Below are 23,053 nucleotides of genomic sequence, written 5' to 3'. Positions count from 1 at the left end.
ACGAAAATGAATTCCAGATGGGATCAAGAATGTAAATGGGGAAAATGTACTGGAAGAAAATACAAGAAAAATATTTTTTTAAAAAAGATTTTATTTAGTCATTTGACAGAGAGAGACACGGCGAGAGCAGGAACACAAGCAGGGGGAGTGGGAGAGGGAAAAGCAGGCTTCCCGCGGAGCAGGGAGCCCGATGCGGGGCTCCATCCCAGGACCCTGGGATCATGACCCGAGCCGAAGGCAGACGCCTAACGACTGAGCCACCCAGACACCCCAAGAAAAATATTTTTTAAATCCAGAGTTGCAGAGGCCTTTCTAAACCTAGCGCGGAGAGCAGACACTCTAACAGAGCTGATGGGGGCAGGGCACACCAGCCACGGCGCCTGGAGGTGGAGGGTGCTGCCAACAAAACGAAAAGGCAGGAGACCCACCAGGGAGTTCGGTGGTGGGAAGAGATTGTGCAAATCGGTAAGAAATACCCCGTGTCCAGTTCTACCACGGGATGGTCGTGGACACACACACGAGCTTATGTGTCTCGGTGCCTTCTGCCCCTCCCTGCTGGGTGTGTCCCCGCCAGGCAGGGCCGCCCCATGTCCTGTTCGTTTTTCCTTCCTGCACCTGGAGCAGCGCACAGCAGGTGCACCAGAGACACTGAATGAACGGATGAGGAACCCTTGATAGCCCGGGACCAGTGCAGAGGGGAGTGGCATTCCCAGGCTGGTAGCGAAAACACATGTGCTCCCCTACACCCCCCCACCTCCCAAAACTCCCCTGCCCCCTCCCAGAATATCACCTGGGCTTCATGCCGAGGAAACTACTGAAGAGGCATGCAAGTAAAAATATTTTACATTAAAAACCTGGGCACAACACGCTAATTTTTTTAAAAGATTTTATTTATTTATTTATTTGAGAGAGAAAGAGAGAAACAGCATGAGAGGGGAGAGGGTCAGAGGGAGAAGCAGGCTCCCCGCTGAGCCAGGAGCCCGATGCGGGACTCGATCCCAGGACCCTGAGATCATGACCTGAGCCGAAGGCTGACGCTTAACGACTGAGCCACGCAGGCACCCGCAACACGCTAACTTTTAATTCCAGGTTATAAAACAACATAGAGAATATGATTACGCACGTGCATGCACAGGCGTGCGCGCGCGCGCGCGCACACACACACACACATACACACACACACACCCCAGGGCCTGGCAGACGCTCCCACGTTGCTGCCAGGTCATTCTCGACAGCACAGGCTCTTACGGGAAGGGGTGTCAAGCACAGAGGCTGTACCCATGTCTTGTGACCGAAACTCCAGTCTGTGGACAGGACTCATTGTGAGAATCAGTGACACCCTCCCACCCCCGGCGTCTGGGGTCTGGGTACGACGGGTGTCTGTCACTCCTAGACACCTTCTCCTCCTCGACCCCATGGCACTGAGCGCCTGGGGGCCCGGAGTCAGGGGTGAGGTGGGCGTTTCTATGCGTCTTTAGAACTGTATTTATTTTCGCATGTCTCCTTTTGCTGGTGCGTGGTAAGAAAAGCAAGGGTAACACAGGGAAAGGAGATGACTCAGGACATTTGGGGCTTTCAGACATTCTCTTGGGGCCTTGAGCATAATGAGGTTAGACCAACTTCCACGTAACCCTGACTCTCCACCGCAGGCCTGCACAGAGATAGACGCCATCAACATGGAGAAAAGGCGCATCCTGCAGCAGTGGGCCACCTGCCTGGTGGGCATGAAGCATCGCGACGAGGCTCACAGGACCATCCAGGAAGCGCTCAGGTATGGGCACACCCGGGAGGGCCTCCGGCTGCCCTGCAGGTGCACCGCGGAGGTGGGGGCCGGGAGCTCCGGGTGACAGGTGGGCGCACAGACCGCTGCAGCCCCACCTCCTACCAGGTGCGCCCACAGCACCCTTCCTGCTGGATCTGCTGGGACAAAGGAGGTGCACCTGCGGCCCCACAGCCTCAGCTTCCGCCGTGAAAGCTCCCTATTGTTCACCAACATTCAACAATTCTTAAGTCTTTTCAAACTTTCTGTGGTACCGGTACCGGGAGCAGCAAAGATTTTGTGCTCAGGCTTCCTGGGAAGATAGGACAAACAGTGGGAGAAGGAGAAAGGGGTATTTATCTCCGGGAGAGAAGGGTGTCCCTCTGCTCTGCTTTTCACCACCTGTGTGTGGAAACCATCCCTGGGCCATTGTTCTGGGGAGGGCCGCGTTCCAACCGCAATCCTGTCTTAATCCCCCCGCCAGGGGAAGGAAGAGGGCCCTCCTCCAGGCCCCTCCCTCCCTCCTGTGTGGCTTGGGCAGGGAGTCGGGCGCAGGGGCTTCCGGGCCCAGTGCTGCCTCAACTCCCCAAACCGCCCTAGGTGATGGGGACTGAGATGCGGTGGCCGGGTTCCGGAGGCAGCTCACGGCACCCCGCACCCGGCACCGAGCCTGGCAGAGGGCAGAAGAAGTGAATGAACCACTCTCGTCAGCCCTGCAGCGTGGTCTCCGGTGCTCGGACAGCTAGGAGGCACTGGTCCTTTTTGGTCCTGTGATGAAGAAGAAAGAACAAAACAAAGCCCCCGCAGACGAGGCACACACGCGCCGTGGTAGCATGCTGCATACACACTGTTGTGTGCCTTTTCTCATTTGCCAACAGGCCCCAGAGATCTTTCCAAATCTCAGTGCGACGACTGGTCATTCCTTCCTTCCCCACCGCAGAGTGCGCCGCCGGGCCGCGTCTGGGGGAGACTTCCCACCGGGGCAGGGAGGTTCCTCGCAGTCTGACTTCGCTGCAGGGCTGCACCCACGCCCAGGAGTATTATAGTTTATATTACGCTATAGCATTGCCTTCTCTAGCATAGCCTGGAGTTCTGGGGGACGGACATGCACAGACCTGGCAGGTATTTCCCCAAAAGGCCGTGACAGTCACGCCCCACCGGGGGTTCCAGAGCCTGGCCAGAGTTCGGCCATTTGGATGGCACCCATCGGACTAATGGGAAAAAAAAAAAATCATGTTTTTGAACACCTTTTTTTAAACTCTCTTTTTTTATTTTAATTTTTTTAAGATTTTATTTTTGAGTAATCTCTGCACCCAACATGGGGCTCAAACTCACAACCCCGAGGTCAAGAGTCACATGCTCTACCGACTGAGCAGTCGGGGAGCCCCCTAAAATATCATGTTTCTAAAATATGCACACATGGAAGGTTGGGTGGATATTTTAGCAAAATAGGTGCACACGCACACCCCCCCCACACACACACCCACACACATGCACACACACGCACGACACCCCTAACGACAAGAAATGGGAAGTCTGGTTCAGCGCCCCCCCTAAAACTACACTGCAGCCCCAGAGGAGTGAGGTCCGCCTTCAAAGCACATTGCCCACGTGGGCTACTGTGAGGGGCGTAACCAGAGACGCACCATCTGCAACCATACAGTTATGAAGAAGGAAGTCTGAGGCAGCTTAACGCAAGGTCAGGACATCGCAAAAATAACGTACCGTGTCGCTTATGCCTTGCAGGCCAGTTCAGCGACTGAACTAAATGCCAAACACCAGCTGGTAGCGTGTAGACCGGTTTAGAAGATGCAGGAAGCTCGCGGCGTCCTGGCTGATGGTTGGGACGATGGGGCACGAGGCCAGCAGCCCAGTCGCCGTCTGGGTGTGGCGGGACCCTGTACCCAGGGGAGGCCCCTGGTCCAGAAGCCGGGTTTTGCTATCATGTCGCGAGTGCGTCTGCATCCTCGGGGTCGGCTCGCAGGGATTGGGTCCACCAGAGGCTGCCAAGTTATGCGTGTCTGCTAGGAAATGTGAGCACCAGAGAGGCTAATGCTTGACCCTTGGCCCAGCAGAGTCTCCTCCGTGGGAAAGAACATGGGGCCGGCGATAACTGGGTTGCTGCTCAGGGAGTGCTGAGGCCCTGGGCCCTGCCGGCCTCCTGCTTCTTCCCAGAGCATTGGGCAGTCTGCCCACACGCTTGCCTCTGCCTTGATGGCCCTTTGCCGTCACCTGCCCACCTCTTCTTCCCTTCTGACACCTGTGTGATTTTTCCCAATAACATGATGCCCTCAATCAGGTTCCAGCCAAATTCTGCACTGTCTCTTTTCAGGACGATGGCATCTCTGCATCGATGCCGAATCTACAATTTAACTCTTAGGAGACAATCTGATCTCCCAGTGCTTGGGGTGGGGGGGCGTCATAACATTGCCCCCATGGATCTCGTCCGTGAGCTGCATGGTGGGCCAAAAGCCCCAACGTTTCTGGTCTGCGCTTTCTTGCTGGTTTCCCTATGCTGCGGGGGCATGGTGCACTGTCATGACCGATCGGGGGTGAATGGACCCGTGTGTGGGGTTCGGCTTCACTTACTGGGTCCAGAGCCAGTAACTGCCCCGGGATGTTGAGCTGTAGCCTAAGGGTCTCCAGACCCCCAGGCAGATTCCCTCTCCGCCCTCGAGTGGATCAGGCCCAACACGTGGGTCTCGTCCTAGAGTCCACCCATGTCTGTCCCATTTATTTTCTAGTAGTATCTGTCACTCAAGGAAGTTTTTAAAGTGTGTTTTTTATTTTTATTTCATTTATTTTTGTAATTATTATTTTTTTAGTAGGCTCCATGCCTGGCATAGAGCCCAGAGTAGGGCTTGTTTTTCAAGATGACAGCCAGAATATCCAAGGTCTCCATGGGTTGTCTTCCACGTCTAGGGAGAAAGAAGACCTTTCCCAGAAACTCTTTCTAATCTCTCTTGAGCTTAATCCCATCAAGTTTCGTCCCTACCACTCCGCAGGAACCATGTTAAATCATACACATTGACTAAATTGAGGGATCAATTCTCAGTCTTCATGTGACTTGACCTATCAGCATTTGATCTTTTCCCTTCCATGAAACTCTTTTTTTTTTTTCTTTTCTAAGTAGGCTCCACACTCAAGGTGGAGCCCATCTCGGGGCTTGAACTCACGACCCTGAGATCAAGACCCGAGCTGAGATGGAGAGTTGGGTGCTTAACTGACTGAGCCACCCAGGCGCCCCTAAAGTGTGTTTTTTATTTTTTTAAAAGTTTTTTTAAAGATTTTATTTATTTATTTGACAGAGAGAGAGGCAGGAGAGAGGGAACACAAGCAGGGGGAGCAGGAGAGGGAGAAGCAGGCTTCCCGCGGAGCAGGGAGCCCGATGCGGGGCTCGATCCCAGGACCCCGGGATCATGACCCGAGCCGAAGGCAGACACCTAACGACGGAGCCGCCCAGGCGCCCCTAAAGTGTGTTTTTTAAAAATAATCTTGATCGAGGATAAGTGATCACATTCTAGGAAATTTGGAAAACAGAAAAAGGTTTACAATACCACCGTCTTTTTCCTTTGGTGACAATGACAATTTATTAGCGTTTTGGGCGCTCACAGGCATCTCCTCTCCCACGCGTATGTCTTACCGCGTGTTCAGACTTCTGTCATGCAATTTGTGACTGTGTCTTTTTAAATTGGACTTCTTATTTTTATTGTCAAATTTTAGACATTTATAAGGCTGTTACTTCCTAAAAAAGAAAATGAGTAGTTTTTTCATGTTAAGCTGGGTTTATTGAGGCTAATTTATGTACAGATTTCTTATGTACAAAAGTCCTCCTTCTTCGGTGCACAGCTCTGGAGTTTGGCAGATGGACGGAGGCAAGGACCCCGGTGCCCTCAAGACGACAGGCCGTTTCCTTTGTCCTCAAGTCAGCACCCTCTCCCCACCTCCAGCCCACGGCGAACGCTGATCTGCTTTCTGTCCTGCCAGCTCTGTCATTCCCAGGATGTCCGGTAAATGGAGTCACAGCGTGCAGCTTTTCCTCGGCTGGCTTCTTCCCCTCGGCCCACTGCTTCCGAGTTTCATCCCCACGTGGGACGGTGCGAGATCAGTGGTTTGTTTCTTGTTATCGCTGAAGAGTGCGCCACTGTGTTCATCGGGTCACCAGTTGATGGATTTGCCTGGGTTTTGGGGTGTCATGGGTAGAGCTACCGTGACAGTCTCTATAGGTCTTGGTGTAGACGTGTGTTTCCCTTTCTCCTGGGTGAGTGCCCAGGCACGGGATTGCTGGTTAGTGCATATTTTACTTTATAACAAACTGCCAATGTGTTTTCCAATTTGGTTTGTTCCATTTTGCATTCCCTCCCACAGTGGGCGAGATTCCCAGTTACTCCCCCGTCCTCACCAACACTTGGTATTGTCAATCATTTTAATTTTAGCCATTCAATTCAGCCATTAGTCGATGAGTCGTGGTATCGCATGGAGGTTTAAATTTGCATTTCCCTGATGACTAATGATGTTGAGCATCTTCTCATGTGCTTATTTGCCACCCATATACCTTCTTTGGTGAAGTGTCTTTTGCTCATTTTTAAGTTGAGTGGTTCATCTCATTATTGAGTTACAAGAGTTCTTCATATATTCTAGATACAAGTCCTCTCTCAGATGTGTGCTTTGAAAATATTTTCTCCCGGTCTGTGGCTTCGTCTTCCCATTCTCACGACAGTGGCTTTGGAAGAGCAGAGGTTTAAATGTTGATGAAGCCCAATTGATTAATTTTTTTTCATAGCTCATGCTTTTTATGTCCTCTCGAAGAAATCTTTGCTTGGCTCAGGGTCATGAAGATCTCTCCTGTGTCTCCTGCTGAGTTCTTCCATGTAGGTACACGGCCCATTCCAAGTTAATGCCTGTCACAGCATGAGACCCAAGTTCGGTCTGTTTGCACAGCTGCGTGCAACAATCCCAGCACCTCTGCTGAAAAGACTGTCCTCTCTCCATTGAAGTACCGTGTCACCTTTGTCAGATGTCAATTGGCCGTGTGCGTCTGTGCGCTGGGTGTCTGTTTGTGGACTCCTGATTCTGTTCATTCCGTCCAGCTACTCTTTCACCAATAACGCCACACTGTCCTGACAATGACAGCTTCCTAGGAAGTCTTAAAATCAGATCGTGGGAGGCCTTGTTCTTCTTTTGTGAAATTATCTGGGCTATTTGAGATCCTGTAGGTTTCCATATATAAATTTTAGAATCAGTTTGTCAATTTCTGGAAAAAAATATACTTACTGAGATTTTAATTAGAATTGTGTTGAGTCTAGAGATCTTTTTGGGGAGACTAACGCCTTAACAATATTGAGTCTTCTGCTGAATAAACATGGCATATCTCCCCGGTATCTTTTAAAAACTGTACAGATGTTTTTTGCTACACTGTTGAAATGAGGGAGAAAAAAGGCCAGAAACCTGGAAAGAGCCTAACTGTGTATCAGTGAGGAGGCTTAAATTATGGCATGGTCATCATTTGGAATACCATCTGGTCATTGAGAAGAACCGAGGAGATTTTTATGTGCACTGCTATTGAATATCTTTAAGATAGCACAAGAAATAGTAAGGTGCAGACCGTGATCTACTAAGCTGCTTTTTGTACCTGTTTCATAGACACAGACAAACACAATGCTTATAAAAGCATGAAATAGATCTGGAAAGACATTTAAGAAATAACTGGTTGCTTGGGGAAGAGAATTGAAGGCCTGGGGATAGACATGAGAAAAATATGGAAGGTGTTATTTCGGTTCAAGGAGAAAGTACTTTCCGATTATTTGAAAAAGAACTTATTCAAAGGATAAGATCCTGGAGGTGGAGAAAGGCTTTTTTATAGCAGAGCAGCAGGACGTCTCAAAATGCGGGGGAAACAATGTCTCGCACACAAAGGAAAACTCTACTATCCAGCACCCGTCTGTTTGATTTGACGTTAATTACAGGTATTCGCACAGCCAGTGTGCAGAGGGGAAAGGACAGAGTTTGGAGTGATGCCCACAGGTGCTTCTCCCAGCCACGCCACAGCCTATGGCCACAGGGCATACCGCTCAAGAGCCCTGAGCTCCAGTGCTCACGCGTATGAAACTGGAATAGCACACTCCCTTTCTGGGATTGCTCCCCTGACCAGCAAGCGTGGGTGGATCCGTCCCTGGGACAATGCCTGGCCCGGCTGGCCCTTCTCCCTTACTCTCTGTCTTAGAAGAGTCTTAGGCTCGGACTCAAAGTGGGCAGGGGTTCTGTGACTATGTCAGGAAGCCGTCGTTGAGACTGGCTGCTGGTAAGAGTTGGGCTCCCATTCGTCCCTCTCCACTGGGTGAGCTCCCCACGAGCGGGCACAGCCCCATGCACGGGCACCCTGCTGCCCCAGCTTTGCTCTTTCGATCCCGACAGCGAGTGCCGGCGCCAGATCACGTCCATCGACACGGAGATCGAGGCCTACAAGAAATCCATCATGAAGGAGGAAGAGAAGAATGAGAAGTTGGCCGGCGTCCTGAACCGCGAGGAGACAGAGGCCAACCTGATGCAGAAACTAACCACGCAGTGCCTGACCAAGCAGGAGGCTCTGCAGAACGAGCTCAACACCTACCGGCTGGTGCTGCAGGACACGGAGGACACGCTGGGCAAGGCCCAAGTGGTACGACCGTGTCCCCAAGCCCACCCCGGGCACGTCCCCCCCGCCCCCCCCCCCCCCCCCCCCCACAGTGCCGTCCCTGCCCCTTCCTTTCCAGGAGTACGCGACCACCACGGGCGACCTGCAGTCGGTCCACCAGACCATCCGGCACGAGCTAGAGCTGAGGCGGAGGATGGATGCCTCAATCTTGGAAAAGCTGCAGGAGCACATGACCTCCAACAAGATGACCAAGTACTTCCACCAGATCATCCTGAAGCTCCGGAAGGAAAAGACCAACCTGGTACGCCACCCTCCCGCGGCGGCCACGAGGGCCGGGCGCCGGGGCTGGTGGGCGTGGCAGCGCCAGCGCTCAGAGCCAATGGGGTGAGCCAGGGGCGCTCGGCCAGTCTATTCGCTTCCCACTTGGTTCTTGCTGTAGAAGCGAGCCTTTTAATTGTAGAAAACCTGGAAATACAGAGGCATAAAGAGGAAAATGAGACATCTATAATCCCACGGTCCAGAGATAACCTCTTCCAACATTTTGGTGTATTTCCTTCTGGAACTTTTTCTAAACACACATGCTCATACTCACACAGGCAACCAAACAGGCGCACACACAAAGACACAGGCAACCGCACACACATATAAACATCCCGATGCACACACGAGCCGACACACACATGCACACACACTCATGTGCACACACGTGCAGACCCATACAAATGTACTCACGCACTCGTGCAAGCACACACGTGAACACACACATGTGCACACACCTTAAACAACATAGGACTCTTATTATGTATCAGTTTTCAGGTCTATTCTAATCCATTTTCATTCACTTTACTGAAATATGACACAGAGTAAGTGTGGGACCCCACGGGTTTTCTGAGCAGATACTGCTTTATTTTACTTTTTGGCCACAGTCAACATAACATTTTCTGTGAAATATTCCTCAAAAACCTACATTTTCCTTTCTGCATGACACCATCATACAAACGTATGTATTGTGCTTGAAAATTCTCTGCTTAGACCCTTGAAGGTGTTTATAGGTTTTAAACATTATCAACGACTCTGCTCTGGACATGCTTGCCATACATCTGTGTCCGCACTTCTGAGGAGAAGCTGCTAGGCCAGAAACCCAGGGTCAAAAGTTCCCGGCCCGGGGACCTCCTCCAACAAGAGCTCTCTCTTGCTCTCCCGGGGGTCTCACTTTGCTCCGAGCTGTGGTCACGGGTCCCTGTGTCCTTCCTTGAGTCGTTTCTTCTTTGCCTCGTCCTGTGGTGTGACCGCCCCTCTGGTGTCCCCTGGCTCGGTGGGCCCGCGTGCGGACCCCACGGAGGCCGCCGTGGCCTGCACCAGGCCTAGGGCACCTCCCAGCAGACGGCCTGCCCCAGGACGCCCCCTCAAGGCTCAGGAGGAGAGGGGCCCACGCGGCCTGCCTGCACATAGCACCAACCACACGGACGTCTCCTTGCTCCCCAGCTCACCGGAAGCTTCCATCCGACGGGCGGGAGATGAAGGGACGTGGGCCCTCCCAGCCTGCGGTCAAGAGCATGAGTCCTGCTCCTGCGTGATCCTGGCTCTGCCTTTACTCTCTCCCTGCACGAGACACCTGGCAGGTGTTGGAGGATTAGATCCAACCGTTCATTACAATGACAGCAAAGGGGCTGGGGAGCCAGAGGCCGTGCCCCTGCATGTCAGCGATTGATGGCCGTTGTTGGCAGGTGGATACGGGCCAGGAGGAGGCGCAGCTGACACAGCTGGGGGGGCTCACCTGTCCTTCCGGGAGGGCGGGGCTGCTGTCTCCCTGGCCAGCAGCCTGAGGCGCCCCATCCCTCCCGGACACCTGGGAGGAGGACAGCTTGCTGCGGGCCTGGTTATAGCAAGGAAGTGGGGAGACAGGGCTGGAGCCAAGACTGTACTCGCCGGGTCTCCTTGGGAGGTCCTGTCTGATGCTGGGGGACCCCGCTCATCCTTTTCCCAGGAAGTAGGGGCAAGACTACCTGCTGGGAGCAAAACTAGAGGCCCGCACAGTACCAGAGAAGAAAAGGAGCATGGTGTGTGTGAGGTCACCTGCCGGCCCTTCTGCCAGGCTGCACCCGTGGGCCCCCAGACCCCCAGGCCCCCAGCGACCCCTGCCAAGCGGCACACACACTACCACTGACGGCTAGTGGAGGGCAGTAAAGAATCTTCGTCCCACAAATGTGTCCATTATGATTGCCCCAGAGATGCAAGTCTAGCTCTTTAAAGGGGGCACTTTTTCCAAACTGTTCAAGAAACCCCCTGGGATCTGGAGCTGGGGTCCAGAGGGAGGGCAGGCACGGGTCAACCATGGGTCTACAAGTTAGTGCTGGAGCAGAACTGACGTCCCAGGAGAGGCCAGGGTATCTCAGTAAGAGTGAACAGTCGAGGAGCAGAGCTGAGGGAGTCCAGGGAGGCTGGCTTGTCCATCTGGTGGCCACAAAGAGACTTAGGAACAGGAGCCCCCGTAAGGCGGCAAGCACAGGGGGCAAGGAGGAAGGTGGGAGCCCCCGTGAGGACCCGGCTATCCCAGATGGTCCTGGCAAAGAGACAGGTTGAACTTGAACAGGCTGAACCACAGCATTACTTAGAACAGACACACCGGTGATAGACTGCAAGCCCAGAGAGGAAGGAATCCGTTTCCTGCACCAAAACATACCAGCTGTCTAGGCCAGCCCCCGGGCACTGAAGTCATAACTGTGGGACAGGACGGAAGCAGGAAGGCTGACAACCACCACAACTTGCTTCCTAGGTTGTAAGTATAAGGGACTATTACACGGCCACTGAAAATGACAGGAGCAGACAAGATTGAGCTCCTTAAAAAGTGCCTTACAAACATATGTGTCGAGTGTGATCCTGTCTTTGGTTCTGGGCAGAAGGCAGTGGCGGGGGCGTGATATGTATAAAGACTAGAAGGAAGGAGAGGTGGACCTTGTGGCGGATGCTCAAGGAAATGATAGGCCAGCCAGCTCATTTAGGGCCCCCCAGGGGAAAAGAATGTTCAGACATGTTTCCTTTTGCCAATGCAGGTGACACATCTTTCCAAAATTGACGGCGACATTGCTCAGACCACCCTGGACATCACAAACACCAACTGCAGGCTGGACATGCACCAGAAGACGCTGGTCGAGCTCGACAAGGAAGTGAAAAAGGTCAATGACCTCATCACCAACAGCGAGAACGAGATCTCTAGGCGCACAATCCTGATCGAGAGAAAGCAAGGCCTCATCAACTTCTTCAATAAGCAGCTGGAGCAGATGGTTTCTGAACTGGGGGTAAGACCTCCAGGCCAGGAGAGGTTGCCCCTGGTTGGTATTCGTGCCTGGCCATCTCAGCGATGCTCCAGAATGAACTCACACGGAATAGAGCCACTCCTTTGCCCGCCCCTTTTATGGGTGACATGGCGGGAGTGCAGAATGCCCCAAGTCGGGGGCTGCCTGCAAACCTTCTCCTGTCAAGGTCCAGATAGTAAAGATTTCAGGCCAGTCGGTCTCTGCCGAAGCTACTCACCCCTGCTGTCACGGCCAGAAAGGCAGGTGATAAGTAAATGGGTGTTTGCAATAAAGCCTTATTGGTGGCCCCTGGAATCTGACCATATAACTTTCACCTGGCACCAAATGTTCTTCTTTCTTGCCAAGCAAAGGCAGCAGGTGGGATGTGACCGCTGCTCTGAGCGATCTGATGGGTTTGAGGCTTGAAGTCCTATAGGTTACCCAGGTATCCCTAACGTGGGGGCACCACCATGGGCTTCAAGTCCAGGAGTAAGATGGTCAGCTGGGGCACCCTTTTAGGTAGACCGTGAGCACCACAGAGCCCTCTCAAAGCTGCGGCCCAAATGGTCAAGACCCTGGCCCGTGACGGTCTGCTCCTAAAAGAAAACTTGCAAAGCCCCTTTGAGGGACGGAGGCCCGCCAACCCTGCCCTTGGCCCCACAAGGCTGTGGCATGGTGGGGAGGGGGCCACCGGCCTCCTGAGATCTGTATCTCCCACAGCGGGTCGGGGGCATACGGTGGGACCCTTAGTGCCCCCGAGGAAATGCCCCCCAGTCCTCGCACAGATGCATGATCTCAGGTGGGGTCCCGGCCCTCCTTAGCACCCCCGGGAAGCAGACCTTTGAAAACAAGGAGGCTCGCTTTGCTTTTTGGTGAATATCACTTTTAGGGGGAAGAAGTAGGGCCTCTGGAGCTTGAAATCAAAAGGCTGACCAAGCTGATGGAAGAGCACAACACCAACGTGACGCAGGCCCAGGTGACCTGGCTCCGCCTGCAGCAAGAGATGGTGAAGGCCACTCAGGAGCAGGAGGAACAGCTGGTGTCTCTGGACATGTTCAAGAAGGAGATGCACATCCTGGAGCAGAAGAAGCTGCGGATAGAAAGTAAGCGTCCGGCGTCTGCAGGGACTCCTGTGGCCCAGCTCCCAGGGAGGGGGCTCCACGCTTACCCTGCACGAGGCCGTGAGAGCAAACCACAGGCTCACAGCGCCTTGTGTAAACATGAGCCGCTGCCCTGACCACCAGCCCGTCGCCGGCATGGCGGAAATGTCGAGAAAATGTACCGGATTTGTTAAGTTCCCAGACTGAAGGGTGCTCCCAGAAGAGAGGGGCACGGAAGGTTTACCGTCCTGCCGAGGACGGGGCAGCTGGGCTGGAAATGCAGACATGCAGCAAGGCGCAGCTCCTGGGGGCTCACTCCCCTGCTCAGGGAGTAGGGGACACCTCTCGCCCCAAACTCAGGGCTGTGGGAAGAGAAGCTTCCCAGGGATGCAGGAGACACCTCATGCCTCAAACTCAGGGCCTTGGGAAGAGAAGCCTTCCTCCTCTCCAGCTGAACTTAGAAAACCGTCCCAAAAGAGGCTCCCCAGCCCCCGTCTTGCCCCAGGTGGTGTAAAAACCAGGGGCGTCTAATGTGCCAGGGTACCCGGAGGAGGGAGATGGACACCTTTCCTGGCTACCGTCTACCCCCATGGCCCCCCACTGAGGCATCCTGGTCCCCCCTGGGTCTGACCAGAGATCCATGCAGGTCAGCCCGGCCATGAGGCCATATGGGAAATGCTGCCTGGTGGTCCGGGGCCCACTCCTCCTGGACACCTGAGGCCCAGAGGCCCTGCTGCCTTTCTGGCCTGCCCTCGGGGGTGCCCAAACTCCTCTATTGGAAATTAGGGTGGTTGTTTTCTGCCCCCCTGCCCCTGAGCTGGGTGGGGTGGTGTAGGGGGCCGGGCCCGCCTTGCCTGGAGACCCAGTGTCTGAGCACCAGCCACGTCACCACAGGTTGTTCTCAGGGCAAGGGGTTGCCCCCCCCCCGCCTCCCCCCACCTGCTGGCTGTCCACATAGGGGTCCTTTCTGTTGCCTCAAAGAGCCAGGCTTTGGGAACCGAGCGGCCAGGAAGAGGCCCTTTCCCTCTAGCCCAGCAGAGCCCTGACTGGGGTGGGGGCTACTTTGGGAACGTGGCTACTCCCGCATCCCCTCTGCTGCAGACAAGATCGCTCAGGAGAAGAAGGAGCAAAAGCAGATCGAGCGCCACATGAAGGGCCTGGACAACGACCTGAAGAAGCTCAACGTGCTGATAAGCAAGAACCGGAGCAGCTCCGAGGGGCTGCAGCAGGACAACCTGGTGATGGAGAAGGAGTTCGTGTGCGCGCTGAAGGTCGGGCGCTCCGCAGGACTCGGGGCACGCGCGGGCTCGGGAGGGAGAGCACACGGTGGGAGGGCGCGCGTGAGGGTCCTCGCGTCCCCCGGCGGTCGGTGGCACCCCGTCCCGTGCAGGCCTCGGAGAGGGAGACCATCGAGATGCAGGAGAAGCTGAACCAGCTGCAGGAGGAGAAGGCGGCCACTCTGAACAACCTGGTGGAGGCGGAGTGAGTGCCCCGCCCCCCACCCGCGCCACTGTCACCGCGCCTGCGCAGCCCACGCCCACGGGCACCCACCGCCTATCCACAGCTGCCTGGGAGCAGTTCTGGAGCCCACACTGGGGGCGGGTCCCAGGGAAGAACAGGTGTCACCGCACGGTTCCGGCCACCTGCCCTTGCCTGCCCAGTCTTCGGGGGAAATTGAGTAGCTTTTTTTTTTTTTTTTTAATATTGTTTGTTTATTTCAGAGCGAGCGAGTGGAGGAGCAGGGGGAGCGGCAGGCAGAGGGGGAGGGAGACTCACTCCCTGCTAAGCAGGGAGCCCGATGTGGGGCTCCATCTTAGGACCCTGAGATCATGACCTGAGCCAAAGGCAGATGCCCAACCGACTGAGCCACCCAGGCGTCCCCTTGAGTGGCTTTCTTCAGGATAAAGTTTTTAAAAATTATTTTATTTTTGTGATGCCTGGCTGTGAGAGTAACCACCCCCAACTGTGGCATTCTAAACTGTAACAATGTGTGCAAAGTAGATGAGAAAAATCACACATAATTCCAATTCCCTCCCTTCACCCGGAAACCACGATATATGTATCTTTCTTGTCTGCCTGCTTTTTAATCAAAAATGGGGTTGTTCTCTATGCTGCCCTCTGAAGCAGTTTTATATATTTCCTGTGGACCGACATTTCCAATGGGAGTGGCTGCTCAGCCAGCCCCGCATGGCCGTGTCAGAGCCCGCGCAAGGCACCTTCCAGCTCCGCTGAGGCCACTGCCTGTGCAGGCGGCTGTAAGAGAAGGGGCCGGGGCTTATAAACCACAGAAATGTATTGCTCAGGGCTGTGGAGGCTGGTCAAGGTCAAGGTGTCAGCTTGCATGGGTGAGGGCCTCTTCCTGGTCGCGGGCTTCCCGCTGTGTCCCCACGGGTGCTCTGTGGGGTCTCTTTTCTAAGGGCGCAGATCCCATTCATGAGCCTGCAGCTCGTGACCTAGGCACCTCCCAGAGGTGGCACCTCCCAACACCATCACGCTGGGTGTCATGGGGCGGGAAACACTGAGACCAGGGCGCTGGCTTCCATCTTTGCTGCTATGGGAACTTCTCCTTTTAGTTGAAGTATCATTGATGCGCAGAGTTCTGGTGGTTTCAGGTGTAGGCGCTGTGTGCACCGCAGTATAACTATCGCCCGCGATGTCACCACGAGACACCATGACGGCAACACTGACTGGGGTGGGACAGCCCCCTTCGCCCTGGGTTGGCTGGGCTGGCAGGAACTTGAGAGAGCACCTCGGCCCAGGGGTTTATGTTGACCCGCAGGTCACAGAATGGGAAAATTTGTGTCTGTCTGACAGTCAAGCCTTTCACTCAGTGCCTGGGTATTTAAACAGGCCAAGTGAGAGAGGGAGAGGGTCCCAGGTCCCGGCCCCCTGCTCTGAGCCGCCCCGAGCTCACTGCGCTCAGCCTCTGCTCACACCTGCCTTCCAGCTGTCCACTGTGGGTCTCGATTTGGAGCGAGTCCTTACAGCATGAGCTCGCAGAAGCATCAGAAGGAAATCTCCTTAATTTCTCCAGCTCTCACACTGCCTCTCCCACCTTTAAAGACACCAGATCATGCTTTGGGAGAAAAAAATCCAGCTGGCAAAAGAGATGCGTGCATCGGTGGATTCCGAGACCGGCCAGACGGAGATCCGAGCCATGAAGGCAGAGATCCACAGGATGAAGGTGGGTGGGGGCTCTGGGGGGCTTGGCCTCACTGGGGGTGGGCCCCCCAGGAACCCCACGGGCCACCCTGGCCAGTGGCATGGACACCATTCCCCGCGAAGGGCACTTGGAGCACAAGCACTACGGGCTGTTCTGTTGCCGACCTCCCGTCCAGGGTCCGTCCACTTGGGTTCACAGGATCACAGACACAAGACACACACAGCCATGTGCGCGGTGTTTCACGAGACACTGTTTTACCCCTGCCCCAATCAGTCAGCGCACTCTGACGACTCTGAGGGCTGGTGGGGACCCCCGAATCTCATGACCCACTGGGGAGAAACACCCCACTGTCGAGGAAAGGTGTCTCACCCGGTAAAATGTGCTCAAAGAACATGCCCGTCTTTTCCCTGGGAGCCTCGCTTTCTCTCCACCGTCATCCTGAGCTGGATTTCATTACCTCAAAAAAAGGCTGGTAATTAAATCAAAGCTCTCTTTGAGCCTTAGGATATGGTAAGAGCAGGTAGTAAAAGCAGGCGGGCATCACTTCCACAATGCCGCTTTTAATCAGGACCCCTCTGTCTATGGAGTTCAGAGGAATTCTGATCAAATGCATATGCTACTGATAAGTCTTTAAAACACTCCACTTAATTGACTTTTCAAACCACAGAAGCCATGTGTGCTGGCCGCAGCAGGTCAGACCCCCCCCCCCCCCCCCCCGCACTCGCGCACGAGCACACGGGTGTGGCCATCCCTCCACCCACGACTCCCTGCTGCTTCCTTTCCTTCACAAAAATAGCATCTGTACGTATAGCTCAGCAACTTATTTTTTAAAAAAACAATATGGATATTAGCCCAGTTTTAACAGTTACAGAACATTCTACGGATATATCCTATCTTCTCGGAGCATTCCCGGGTGATGAGAATCCATATTGTCCCAGTTCCTCATGCTTGCCATAATATCCTTCCCTACTGGGGTTGGTTTGTTTGTATTCTGTAGGTTAGATCCCCAAAAGTGGGGTTACAGGGCGGAGGAGTGTACATTCTTGACCAGAGCCCCACAGATCACTTCTCCAAGAGGCGCTCGAGGACGGCCGTGTCCCAACAGCCTGGGCACCTCTGGGTGTCATTGGCCCAAGAGCCTTCATTTTTAAATTGAGGTGTTTAACTGAGCTCGCTCTTGGTGGCACAGTCTCATGAGCTGTGACAAAAACATACAACTACGTAACCACCCCTTTGTGATACCCAAAATCTCCATCACCTTTGAGTCCCCTGTGCCTCCTGTGCTCCGCTTCCCACGTCCCCATCCCCAACTCTCCCAGGATGTCACAGAAGCAGACCCTGTAGCATGAATTATTATTGTGAGTGCGGCTTTTCTCACACCCCGTAACACATCTGAGACTCATCACGTTGGTGAGGTCCAGCTCTGTTCTCCATGCGTCATTCCGGTGGTGCATCTGAGGGATCTCTCCCCGGCCCAAGGTCACAAAGATTTTTCTCTTATGTTTTCTTCTAGAAGCTTCATACTTCCACGTTTTCTGTTACGGGGTATTGAGCGTGTGTGTGTGTGTGTGTGTGTGTGTGTGTGTGTGTGTGTGTGTCACTTCCTCAATTTCCTATTTCCATTTTCTTATTTCTTGGCAGTTTTAGGGAGTTTTTGCATGTCACGGTTCCTAAGCCCTGCCTTGGACACCTCTCCCACCCGTTCTCCCTCTTGGGCAGCCGGCCTTCGCGCTCTCTGCGCTGGGTCTCTCCCCACTCATGGGGTCGTTACTGTTCATGCTGTAAGGCCCGTCTGTCTCTCTGCATGGCTTCTGGGTTTCCCGGATTGCTCAAGACGGTCACCACAGCTTGAAGTGACACAAATACGTTCCCAAGTTCTCTGCACATGTTTGCACGCCTTTAGATCTTGAATCCACCTGGAATTAATTTTTGGACATGGCGTGAAGCAGGGGCCCATCCCTGTTCTCTCGGCTGGGGCGTGAGTCGTGCTGGCATCCCCAGATAATCTGTGCTCGCTCGCTGAGCCAACGTGGCGCTGACAACAGCCCCCCCAACCCATCTGTGCCTTTCCCATCCTGGGCTCCCGCCACCGCAGACTTTAAACCTGGCTGGGCTAGGTCTCCCACCACCATCTTGACCTGCGGGGTCCTGCCTGTTTATCCTTTTTTATTCTGAATCAGACTCACTGGAGCAGAACATACACACAAGGAGATGTACTTATTTTCAATGTCTGGCTGGATGGGTGTAGCCCGGGCCCACATCTCTGCCCCCACGACCAAGACAGGACACTCCTAGCACTCGAGAAAGCCCTCATGTGGCCCTTACAGTCAGTCTCCTTGACAACCAGGGCCCCGGCCCTGGTCCCACAGACCCTTCCCGTCACCATCTTCCAAAACCACGACTGAGAAATCAACGTTGGTACAGGTGTCCCTGTTCTCTTGGCTACTGTCTCTTTTCTGCCCCAGAATCCTGCCCAGGCTGCATGTGGCGGTCCTTGGTCTGCTAACCTACCCTGGCCTCTGACAGTTTCTAGTTTCCCCGTTTGTGCATTCTTTACATGGACCTTCAAATCATTCTGACCGGCGGGCAATGGCTCCAGATCCCTCTGTCCTCGGGCACGCTCCCCTCGCTGTCTCCCTGCCGCGTCAGGTCTCCGCGGAGGTAGTAGAGATGGCGCTGGCCACTCTCCCTCACGGCCCCTCTGCCCTGTGTACCCAGGTCAGGCACGGGCAGCTGCTGAAGCAGCAGGAGAAGATGATCCGTGACATGGAGCTGGCCGTCGCCCGCAGAGAGACCATCTCGACTCAGGCCAAGGGGCAGTCCAAGATGGACAAGAAATTGCTCACCCGGACGGACTTCCACCACCAGCAGACAGAGCTGCAACGCAAGATCAGGGACATTCGCAAGGTGGGGGCCTTGCGACAAGGGGGGAGCATGCCGTGGACCTGGTCACACTGTCCTTCCAGCCTGTTGCTCAGCACTGCCCCTTCTCCTGCCCCCATTCCCAGAGCTGGAGTCAGGGCTGCTGTGTGGGGCTGTTTTACCAGGCTGAGAAGTGGCAGTGGGGGGCTGTGGGTGGAAGGAGCCTGGCTCTGGAACCAGACAAGCCAGCTGTCCCCTGTACCCTCTGGGCCTGAGCCCCATGACCCACGTGCCGGTTCTGGGTAAAAATGCAGTGGCTGTCACTGGGCCCTTGAGGGGGGCCGGGCTACGACAGGCCCTTTCTTTGGGAGTCTGTCTTGGGTTTAACAGAAGAGCTACACAGAGCAGTGCCACCCAGGGCCAAGATGGCCAGATTTCAGTGCCTTACCGCCTCACAGAAATGGCATCAGGGATGCACGGCGTGTTGAACCATGGCTCACGTGTGAGTCCCTGTGTCTCTGACCCCGACTGGGTGCTGGGGACAGGCTGATGGGCACTCGGAGGGTCCACATCCTCGTGCACCAGGCCATATCAGCAAGCACGTGGCGTGTGCCCTGCCCAGCACCCACTCCCTCGGCCGTCACCGGGCTCTGGCTCAGACTCCCTCAGCCCCCCGCTACCTTGGGCGTATGTGGGACCTTTCTAAGCCCGCATTTCCGCCTCTGCCAGGTGGAAATATGAGCAGTAATGCCCTCCCGGGTAGGCGAAGGCTCACTTGAGACAGAACCTGGTCTCGGAGCCCCACTGGGCTCCAGACAATCTGTTCCGCTCGAGGCTCAGGAATGTTGCCTGGCAGCTCTGTGCTTCAGCTTCCTGACCTGTGAAATGGGTACTCACCTCGTGGAGCTGTCCAAAGGATTACATGGAGACTGTTGGCATAGCCTCTGAAGGTCTAAGTCCTGTACAGGGAGAGATTAACTGAAAATGACAGGCTTGACCCAACTGCTCATTTGGAAGTTACTGGGGGCAGCAGAATGGCCTTTTCTTGGTCCTTGTTGGCCGATCCTCTCTGCCACGCCGGTCACTCTTGATGTCCATTTCTCTCCACCCCGGGGCTCCCCAGCTGCCACCTCTGCCCTGCCATCCCCGACCCCCGCTCAGCTCCAGCTCCAGGTGCGCTGCATCTAAGTCCTCCTGCCATGCACTCCCCCCATGTGCCACACCCAGCAAGACTGCCAGCGTCTGTGCGCAGACTGGCCCTTTGCACATCCCAAATTCTCCCGTGTCCCCAGCTAGACCCCGAGAGTCACTCGGTCACCTCTACTTCATTTATCCACTGGACCCCACCAGCTGCTTCCCCACCAGCCCCGCTGCCCAACCTCACTGTGACGGAGCCAGGCCTCCTCCACTCCCACCCCGAACACCCCCCCGTCCCGCGAGGCCTCAGCTCCTGCCCCAGGCATCTCCTGCTCCCACTCTTGGCATGTAGCTGCCCAGCCGCCCCTCGTCCCTGTGCCCTTGCAGACAGACCTGCTTCAAGAGGGGGACCCCCATTTCTCTCTCCCAGCCACGCCTGCCTTTGGGGAGCAGCCTGCAGTGTGGGCTTACCTGGGCCCTGGCGTCTCACTGGGACTCACCCCTCCAGGTCCTGGTTCCTGAGGGGCAGAGACTCCCTCTGCCCTCGTGGAGATCCTCCCCAGATTCTGTCCTTCTGGCCTGACTCTGCCCACTAAGTAACCAGGAGGCAGGGTCCCAGGATGGTCCCATCTATCTCCCAGGCCACCGAGGAGTGCACCAAAGCCATCTTGGAACTGGAGAAAACTCAGAAAAACCTGAGCAGCTCCCTCTTGGAGAAGCAGGAAGAGCTGTCAACAGTGCAGTCCAGCATCGACGAGCTCGAGGCCGACCTGCACCGGCTCTTGACCCTCAAGAAACAGGTAGGCCAGGGCCCTGAGGCACCAGGGCCACAAGCAGCCAGGCATGGAGCCTGCCCCTCACAGCAGCAGTGCGCCCTCGGGCAAGGCCTCCTCCAGCCCCAGTTAAGCCCAGGGATCCCAGCACTGCCCATCGCTCTGTGATCACTCGCTCACCTCACATGCCCTAATGATCTAATAATATCGCACATCTTTTATGGGCCAGGCACTGCCCTGGGTGCTAAGGCTACAGAGCAGGCCTCCTGAGGGGGGACAGAGGGACACATGATAAACAAAATGAATGAAAAAGACAGCTCGTGTTAGATGGTGATAAATACTCCGGAGAAAATAAAGCAGAGAAAGGGCATGGGGGGGGGGGGGTGGGATTAAGTAGGGTAGTTCGAGAAAACATTTGAGTCCAGACTTGAAGGCAGCAAGGGAGTGAGCTGGCTGGGTAAAGCAGGTCAGGAGACCACTCTAGGGGCAGCCAGAGGCCAGCAGGCTGGACCTGAGGGCCGAGAGACCACACCCCATGCTCTGCACGGCCAGGGGGCGGTGGTGATCTTGACTTTGGGCTCTTCTCAGGGGTGTGGGCAGACAGCGGAGGGTTTGGGGCCGAGGCGTGGCTCAGATTTAGGAGGATCACTCCGGTTCTGATGTTGAAGGGTCAGGGGTAGACAAGGGAAGCCTACTTGAGGCGATGCACGAACCGGGGCTGTAGCCACGAGGCTATAGTGAGAAGCTGTGGGACTCTGCACGTAATTTCAGCTGCTCCAGTGGGATTTCCTGCTAGACTGGATGTGGTGTGAGCAGGAGAGTGGGGCCAAGTGGGTCTGCAGGGTCCGAGCCTGAGCAGCAGAGATGGGGGAGGGAGCGCAGGGAAGTGTCCCCTGTGGGACCGGCACCCAGCCTTATCGAATGTCTCTCAGACAATGGGCAAAGGAAAAGGCCCAGCTCCCTGCGCATCAGCCTCTTCTCCCCCTGGCACTTCCTCCAGTCCTGAGTTTGTGTAGGAGCAGTAGGTGTCCTGTTTCAAACTGCATAACCTCATGCAGGGTCTTTTGTCCCACCCAAGAACCTCTCGGAGCTGGTGGCCCTGCAGACGCGGGTCAAGCACCTCCAGGCTGTGAAGGACGGGAGGTACGTGTTCCTGTTCCGCTCCAAGCAGTCGCTGCTGGCCGAGCACAGGCGCCTGAACAACCGGCTGGCGGTCATCAGCGCCATCCTCGACCACGTGAAGGACGAGTACCCCCAGTTCCAGGAGGCCCTGCTCAAGGTCAGCCAGACCGTCGCCAGCAAGCTCCAGCCGTCTGAGTCCCCCTAGAGAGCAGCCTGGACCCACCCCTCCCACGGCCGGCTCCTCCCCCCCTTCCCCCCGTCGAAGAGACCAGAATGCGGTGTATCAAGCCGCGTGCACCCTCAGAGAGTGATGCCCGTTTAGAGAAACAGGGAGGCCCGCACGGCAGATCCGGATTCTTTCAGCCCCCGCCCGTTCCAACCAAGTCGACTCCCAGCGATTCCGGTGGCATTTCGGGGAGTCTTCCCCCCCACGCTGGACTTGCTCGGGGTTTGGGAAGGCGCCCGCCTCCTCCCTGAGAGTGACCAGAGGGGACCACGGTGCCGCCTCCTTATGCCCCGGTCCTGCTTCAGAGTCCGGTGTGCGGTGTCCCGGAGGAGGGCCCGATGGAGAGCGGGGAGGTGCCCGGCGCCCCGAGGACGCACCACCTCCCCAGCTGTCCCCGCGCCGTTCTCAGCCCTCGTGTGATCCCCTGGGGCGGTCCTGAGCACCTGCCACCTGGCGGCTTCTCCGCGCCATCCTGGGAAAGGGCCTACAAAACCATTTCACTTTCAAACTTTTCAGCAGAAAAATAAAATTTTTTCTGAATGCGGCAGAAACGCGTCTTTATCCGCCAGCGCGTCAGAAACGGGCCCCGCCCGCGCCGCACCCTCGCGGCTGCAGGCGCCCCTCGAAGCGCCAGGTCACGTCGCACGGCCGCCGCTTTTCGGGGTACGAAGACGCTTTCCCTTCCCGAGCGGCTTCGGCTGACGGGCTACGGAGTGAGCGAGCCCGCGGTCCCCGTCGGGGAGGCCCCAAGGCCGGCGCCCAGTCCCTGCCCTGCCCGCGCGTCCCGGCAGGTGCGCGCCGCTCGCCCTCCTCCCAGGCTCCGGGCCTGGGCGGCCCGCGGGGACGGTGAAGCCCCGCCAGCAGGGGGCGCGCACGGCCGGAGACGCACACCCTCGCCCAGGGCGCCTGTGCGGGCGGCCTGTCACCCGGTCCGCCCCGCCCCCTCTGGCGCGTGCTTGCCAGCGCCTGGCGCCGGGCGGC

At 55.8% G+C, this 23,053-nt stretch overlaps 1 protein-coding gene across 7 annotated transcripts in view; it reads left to right on the top strand.

Moving 5' to 3' along the window:
* Positions 1–22,623, top strand: part of CCDC40 (coiled-coil domain 40 molecular ruler complex subunit) — a 39,570-nt gene extending 16,947 nt beyond the window's left edge. For 2 of the 7 annotated variants that reach the window (XM_025859576.2, XM_025859580.2), the window contains 11 exons: positions 1,650–1,771; positions 8,174–8,417; positions 8,512–8,694; positions 11,447–11,692; positions 12,579–12,792; positions 13,891–14,060; positions 14,180–14,271; positions 15,853–15,973; positions 18,671–18,859; positions 20,593–20,751; positions 21,803–22,623. In XM_025859576.2, the coding sequence (XP_025715361.1) occupies positions 1,650–1,771; positions 8,174–8,417; positions 8,512–8,694; positions 11,447–11,692; positions 12,579–12,792; positions 13,891–14,060; positions 14,180–14,271; positions 15,853–15,973; positions 18,671–18,859; positions 20,593–20,751; positions 21,803–22,051 (1,989 nt within the window). In that variant the 3' untranslated portion in view covers positions 22,052–22,623. Of the gene's footprint in view, positions 1–1,649; positions 1,772–8,173; positions 8,418–8,511; positions 8,695–11,446; positions 11,693–12,578; positions 12,793–13,890; positions 14,061–14,179; positions 14,272–15,736; positions 15,974–18,670; positions 18,860–20,459; positions 20,563–20,592; positions 20,752–21,782 lie in introns of those variants that run through there. The other 5 variants (XM_025859577.2, XM_025859578.2, XM_025859579.2 and 2 more) reach the window with 5 other exon arrangements.
* Positions 22,624–23,053: the final 430 nt, after the last annotated feature.

Source organism: Callorhinus ursinus, unplaced genomic scaffold, assembly GCF_003265705.2.
Source record: "Callorhinus ursinus isolate GAN/ISIS: 27379988/994484 unplaced genomic scaffold, GSC_fseal_2.0 scaffold68, whole genome shotgun sequence".
Taxonomy (NCBI): Eukaryota; Metazoa; Chordata; class Mammalia; order Carnivora; family Otariidae; genus Callorhinus; species Callorhinus ursinus.
This window is presented reverse-complemented; position numbering and strand designations above follow the sequence as displayed.